Source organism: Rosa chinensis, chromosome 5, assembly GCF_002994745.2.
Source record: "Rosa chinensis cultivar Old Blush chromosome 5, RchiOBHm-V2, whole genome shotgun sequence".
Classification (NCBI taxonomy): Eukaryota; Viridiplantae; Streptophyta; class Magnoliopsida; order Rosales; family Rosaceae; genus Rosa; species Rosa chinensis.
The window spans coordinates 73,545,160-73,551,792 of NC_037092.1; the positions used below are offsets into that span (position 1 = coordinate 73,545,160).

General features: G+C 35.7%; 1 protein-coding gene across 9 annotated transcripts; it reads left to right on the plus strand.

The window, feature by feature from the left end:
* The first annotated feature begins 383 nt into the window (after positions 1-383).
* LOC112202054 (E2F transcription factor-like E2FE) lies at positions 384-5,150 on the plus strand. Of its 9 annotated transcripts, XR_005800561.1 has the most exons (7): positions 396-638; positions 1,984-2,198; positions 2,303-2,497; positions 3,300-3,372; positions 3,470-3,531; positions 3,642-4,053; positions 4,801-5,150. XR_005800561.1 is itself a non-coding variant. In XM_040507108.1 (6 exons), exons 3-6 carry the CDS (start codon positions 2,405-2,407, stop codon positions 3,780-3,782), a joined length of 372 nt encoding a protein of 123 aa, XP_040363042.1. In that variant the 5' UTR covers positions 388-638; positions 1,993-2,198; positions 2,303-2,404; the 3' UTR covers positions 3,783-4,400. The 9 variants fall into 9 exon arrangements, 3 of the variants coding, with proteins under 3 accessions (XP_040363042.1, XP_024198725.1, XP_040363043.1); XM_040507108.1 differs by lacking the exon at positions 4,801-5,150 and having other exon boundaries at positions 388-638; positions 1,993-2,198; positions 3,467-3,531; positions 3,642-4,400; XM_024342957.2 differs by lacking the exon at positions 4,801-5,150 and having other exon boundaries at positions 390-638; positions 3,467-3,531; positions 3,642-4,400.
* Positions 5,151-6,633: the final 1,483 nt, after the last annotated feature.

The window sequence follows — 6,633 nt, forward strand, 5'->3', positions numbered from 1 at the left end:
TCGTAATGACAAGGTATCGCGCTCGTGGATTCTTGAAAGGACCGGAGTGTTCATGGTACTGGACTACTGATAGTCTCAGTGGAAGTCCTATATCCACAATTTTTGGCGTCCCTGAATTCGAAAGAAGATCTCACCGACATTGAGGTACAAGTTGCTCTTATACACACTACTAGAATTATGCTCATAGACATCATGACAATTAAATCGGTGAGAAATACAAGCGATGTAAAACAATGTTATTAACATCGATACCTCAAAAACCGATTTGTATGCATATAACTGACATCGGTTTTGAAATTAGCTGGTGACAAAATTTTCGTTTGAATTTTCAGAAAAACGTTGAGCGGCTAAGTTAAAAAAAATTTAAGAAGCGCGGGGAAGGAAAAACTCATTCCCACACTTGGACATATTTGGACTAACATTGACTTCAACTTGCCCTAACACTATTCAACCAAACCTCCCTTTCTCCTCTTTCGACTAATACCGTCCTCCTCTTCGTTCTCCAGCTCCAACCAGAACCCGACCCTCCTCGTCCTCCTTCTTTTCTGCGTCGGACCAGCTCCTCTGCTTGAAGACGGTGAACATAATCCGAGTTTGAGGCCGGTGATTTGGAGAAAATTTGAGCTTTTCTTTCATAGGTAATTCACGAGTTTGTTCAATGCATGTTTTCGAAGGATTTGTGAGTCCTTAATTCACCGATCTGCTTATTCAAAAAAAAAAAAAAAAATCACCGATCTGCTTTTGTTTCTTAATTTTCTTCCAAGTATTTGGTGGGTGTTTTTAGGTTTTGGGTTTACTTTTGTTTTTTGGTGGTGGGTTTGGTTCTCAAGGACTCAATGCTTGTATAAAGCCTCGTTCTTTTGGGTTTGTGATACTGTTTTGCTCTGTTCTTTTTCTGATAGTCCGAAGCTTAAAGCTTCAAATTTTGGTGAGTTGTGCTTGCCAAGTTTGTGTGTTTATTGGTCTCTTTGCTCGGTTTTGGTTTCTAGACTTGGTTTTGGTTGATTGCTTTCAGTCTGGAACTGGGTTTATTTTATTTCAAATTGCAAGTGTGTGATATAGTTGCTTAGCTCTGTAGATTTGATGAATGAGGTCTTGGGTTTTGTGGGGTTTACACGGAGAGTGGCTTTTGGGGTTGGTCTATATATTGAGGGCATATTTTGGGTTTTAGAAGCAGAATATGTGTGATTCTCTTGGGGTGAATAGCACAATACGATTTGGTTTCAGTATTTTATTAGATTTTCTGGAATATATTATGGTAGATTCCTCATATTGCAGTTCAATTTTGTAATAATTTTTTGTTGGTAGTTGATGTTTGGTTGTCCATAACTATAATAAACTCAAAATTTGTGATCGTTCTCTCATTTGTTTCCGTACTATGCCCAAATAAAAAGAGATGCTTGTCAAAAAGCAACACAGATTATTCAAATTTTATGATAGGTATTTCTGCTGTGCATTAAGTACTCTGTATGTGTTACAAATCAAAAGGATTTTTTTTTTGTGTCTAGTGGATCCACACCTGCACCAAAACCTTGTTTGACTTGCATAAGCCACCATTTAACTTGGTGGGATCTTCCAGGTCCTTCACTAATTGATTAGCATAGTGATGAGCTAGGCATGCCAAATAAGCAGTGAGCATAATGTGCCATCTGCTAGGTCGATGCTTGGCTATGTACTTTTCAAACGCTTTAACTGGTAATATGAAAATGTAGGCTTTAAAAGTCAAGGAATGCCTAATGTGCCCTTTTTCACCTTAGAGTTGTTGCCTTCCTGGAGGTCCCAGTTCTCTACACCTACTTATTATTTGTTCCCTTCTGTTCATTGGCTTGTAAGTAACTAGATGTCCCTTTCTTGTTCTATGATGTAGGAAATGAAGCGATAATGTGATGAGAAACGGTGTATTCCTTTCTCTTTTAACTTTTTCTTTTCTTTTCTTTTTTTACCTATTTGAAGTAAAAATTTTCTGAATATGGTTTGGCACAGTATCTTCAGAGAGGTAGCAACTGCAAGTAGCACAACAGAAAGAAAAAGGCAAATCAAAACGTGGGAAGGGCAAAAGCTTTACTTTGCAGCAACTGCAAGTAGCTCGTGAGGAATATGATGAGGAAGCTACATTGTGTGTTTTCCGGTTGAAGTCCCTGAAGCAAGGGCAAGCCCAAAGTATTCTAACACAAGCAGCTCGCCACCATGCTGCTCAGGTTTTCTTTCTATCTCCAACAAGTTTAAAAGTCATCACCTCCGGTTCTTCTAATAGTTTGATGCAAAACTAACACTCCAGAAACTCTTCTATTTTTGTATTCAGTTGAACTTCTTTCGGAAAGGACTCAAGTCACTTGAGGCTATCGAGCCACATGTTACGTTGGTTACAGAGGAGGAAGGTGATGAGAGTGTTCGCAGGGTTCAGATGATGAGGAAGGTGATGAGAGTGGTCATGCAACCGGGAGTCAGAATGAGAACCCCGGTGTCAATCCCAAATCTTCAGGAAACTCGAAAACTGGTATATCTTTATTGTTAGTGCTTTGAATTTTGAGTCTCAAATGATCTGAGAAAAGGGAATGTAGAAAGATGTTGATTCTTTTTGGTACCATTATATGGTTCATTTGAAGAACATAACAGAGGATTATTACAAAGAGTGATTAGTTAACTCTGTGTGTAACGTTGTCTAAATTATAAGGACTCTCAACGCCTGTTAATTAAACTTTAAAGGGTTCATTTTCAAGACCATGTTACTTTGACCCATGTGTCTTTTGCATCCCACCACAAGCCACCGACTATTTGTTCACACACATTTATACTATTTCAGTTGAAGATTTCTTCTACTACACTAATACTATGATTGCTCTCTCTTTTTCATATTCCTTCCGTATCTCAATTGCCAACACATTTTTCCTTGTACTTTTAGATTCAGTATATATAACTTGCTAGCTTAGCTAGAGAGAAACATTAAGTCTTAGTTCCTAAGTTGACAACTTCACTACACACACAAACTGATCAACTATACACAGAAGAAGTGATCAAGAAGTAGACTGCAGTAGTAGTAATGGCAGATTGGGGACCGGTGGTGATAGCGGTGGTGTTGTTTGTGCTGTTAAGTCCAGGGCTACTGTTTCAACTGCTGGGGAAGAGCAGAGTGGTGGAGTTTGGCAACATGCAAACCAGCGGACTATAGTTGTATTATATGCTCTTAAGAACCTGTGCCTCTGTTTCTAGTGACAAATATGTCCAATTTTGTTTCCACTGCCACTTATTTACTTCTTTCTTTTTATTTAGATGACTATGGTAGTAATCTAATTTTGTAGGTAGAATCCATCTCCCTTGATGAAGCTGCAAGGTTATTACTTGGGGATGCACACAATGCATATGTAATGAGAAGTAAGAAATCTATACTTGCTTTTGTTTATTCTTGAATCTTTTTGACATATTACTTAAGGAGCTGAAACTCTTGCCTTTTCTCTACTTGATGAAGCAGCTAAAGTAAGGCGGATTTATGATATTGCAAATGTTTCGTCCTCCATGAATCTTATTGAAAAGGTAAAACTTGTAGAATTTGTGATAGAGAAATATTAGAATTCATAATCTCTTAAACAGCTAGTATAATGTACTGCCAAGCTAAACTGTGCCCCTTGTTCAAAAATATGTAGACCCACGCAGTAGATACAAGGAAGCCTACAGATAAATGGTTGGGATTGAGAGGAAAAGATGCTACGAGCTCAGCTTCAGACGAGTCTAGAAAAAGAGCCTTTGGAACAGTTATCACAAACGTTGTAAGAGAGGCAAAGTAGAATCTTCTACTGCTGGGAAATTGGAAGCTCAGAAACAAAAGCAACATGAGAGTATAGTACGGCAACGTGAGAGTATAGTACGGCAACGTGAGAGCATAGTACGTAAGGTTGATAGGAACAATTCAGAGGACTCGAAAGAAAATACAAAGAGCTACCAGTTTGGCCCTTTTGCCCCAGTTACTATTGCCAGAGCTGGGAATTTCAACATGAAGAAGGTTGACTGGGACAATTTGTCCTCTACGTACTTACCGTCCCTAGTATCATAATCAAGGTATCATCATCTTATACTTCAGCCTGATGTGCAGGTATATGATAAGACATACAAGGTTTATATATATGGACGCAAGAAAAAGTGAAACTATTACTAAGCTACTTGGTTTGTAGATTACTTGATTAATTGAAGAGCAATGCTCTCTTCAGTACTTGCCTTACAATTTCAAACATTCTTTCTTGTTCAATGTAGATTATTTCTTTACAAAAAGGGTTCTCAATTTAGTCACTGTGTTAGTGTTCTGAATTTAATGATGTTCTATTATTGTTCTGTATCTCTATTTAACTAGTTGGTGGTTGGTTACTTGATACATAAATAACAATATTACCAGTCTTTGCTTATGCTTACTAGCTACTATTATGAATACGCCTTTTAAGCTGGCCTTCTAATTAGTTGTCATTAACACACAAGTTTCACCAAGCTATAAAGGAATTACTTCCAACTGTCTCTTACTCAAGGTGAGTCTATAGTTATAAGTTTTATGGTCTTGTTTAATTGGAGCAAATTTATATTGATATATTTTCTTGCTAAATTGAAATTGTGCTACATAACCTCTAAGATGTAGAATTTACTTATTTAAGAGTTCAAGCAGTACCATTGTCAGGCATTGCATACTTGAAAGTTAAAATTGGTGTCAAACAATTATTTATGTGAGTTGGTAATCATTTTCTTGTACTATGAAACAATGGCTAAACCTCCAGCTAGAAAAATTAAATTCCATCTAATTGATATATACATATTATGCAGGAGCATTAGAATGGGGCTGCTCCAGCTAGAAGTGTTCTAGCGTGGATCCTAAAATAAATTTGAACGTGTCTTTATATGTGCAAGTCTTTCAACCTGTCTTTTGGTGAGGAATGTTACAAGCAAGGAGGATGGTAGTTATTACCACACATATGATTCGATCAGAAGTTTTGGTCACTAGCTTTGTGTATAACTCTTTAAGTTCAACAAGAAGCTTAGTAGTTTTAGGTATTTTGATGCTTATAATTTTGCAAAACCTTTGGATGGTGTTACAATTGTGATTGTTGGTTTGTAATTGAAATGAGTTCATATTGGTATCTTACCAATTTTGAATTTATAAAGGACATGATGTATATACGCGTATTTTAAATCAGTATTAAACTACAACAACGATGTCATTAAAGAGATGATACATCAGATTGGAAACAAAAATCGATGTTTCTTTATTCAGTGCACATTGAATTATTAAGTAAGAAACAATGTAACACAACACAATGGACATTGAGTTATTAATTAAGTAAGAAACGATGTAAAACAACTCAATGGACATCGACTTAATAAGTAAGAAACGATGTAAAACAATCCAATGGACATCGATTTATTAAATGAAAAACGATGTCTAGTATAAGTATGAACATCGGTGACAACCTCAAAAACTGATGTTTAATAGAAAAATGGACATCGCTTCATAAAAGGAAACGATATTTAATAGATTAATGAACATCGGTCGTGTAATACAAAAGAATGTAGATTCAATCTTAAATAGTGTGATATATGGCAAGTACCCGTAAAACTTATAAACAGCATGCAAACTTCAAAAACACTGATATGTAAGAGAATATAACACACCGTTTCTAGAATGAGTAACGATGTTAAAATGAATACTAGTGTTGTTGGACTTATATTTCGTTAAGCATTAAATGCATAAATATGAAGGTTTAACAATATCTAAAAACACAAATTTGTGATCATAATAGCAGTTTAACATCGAATCTAGTAGGCTTCATCAAAAAGCCTGCGGATCAAGTGGGCCGATGGAGGCCCGCCGGCCCTGAGGGCTAAAAGCCCGGCCCGGCCCGTTAAAAAGCCCGCAAAAGCCCGCCTCCGTGGGTAGTGGGCCGGCCCGCAAAAAGCCAGCAAAAACCCGGCCCGGCCCGTAAAAGCCCGTAAAATATTATATATATATATATATATGTGTGTGTGTGTGTGTGTGTGTGTGTGTGTTTATATATATATATATATATGTAGATATGTGTGTGTGTTATATAAATAAATATATATATAGATATATATATATATATTTATTTATATAACACACACAAATATATATATATATATCTATATGTGTCTATATATATATATATACACACACACACACACACACATATAGATATATATATTTGTGTGTGTGTTTATATATATGTGTGTGTGTGTGTTATATATATATAAACACACACACACACATATATATAGATATATATATGTGTGTGTGTGTGTGTGTTTATAAATATATACACACACACACACACATATATATAAACACACACACAAATATTTATCTATATGTGTGTGTATATATATATTTATAAACACACACATATATATATAAACACACACACAAATATATATCTATATGTGTGTGTGTGTTATATATATATATATATATATATATATATGACTATATGTGTGTGTGTGTGTGTGGAAGTTCTTATACTTCTATATAAAATATGTGCTAATGTGCATATATATATTCTACATATCGGTTGACCAATCCGATCGGATTCGAAAATATGGTGAAATTGGCTAAATTTTTTACCACACTCATAATTTATTGTA

What these genes read in the sequence shown, in the direction of transcription:
- LOC112202054 (XM_040507108.1), top strand. Translation starts at nt 2,405, where the DNA reads ATGATGAGGAAGGTGATGAGAGTGGTCATGCAACCGGGAGTCAGAATG. An exon ending in CAATGCATATGTAATGAGAA is followed by an intron (nt 3,373 to 3,466) that starts GTAAGAAATCTA and finishes TACTTGATGAAG; the next exon opens with CAGCTAAAGTAAGGCGGATT. An exon ending in CCATGAATCTTATTGAAAAG is followed by an intron (nt 3,532 to 3,641) that starts GTAAAACTTGTA and finishes AAAAATATGTAG; the next exon opens with ACCCACGCAGTAGATACAAG.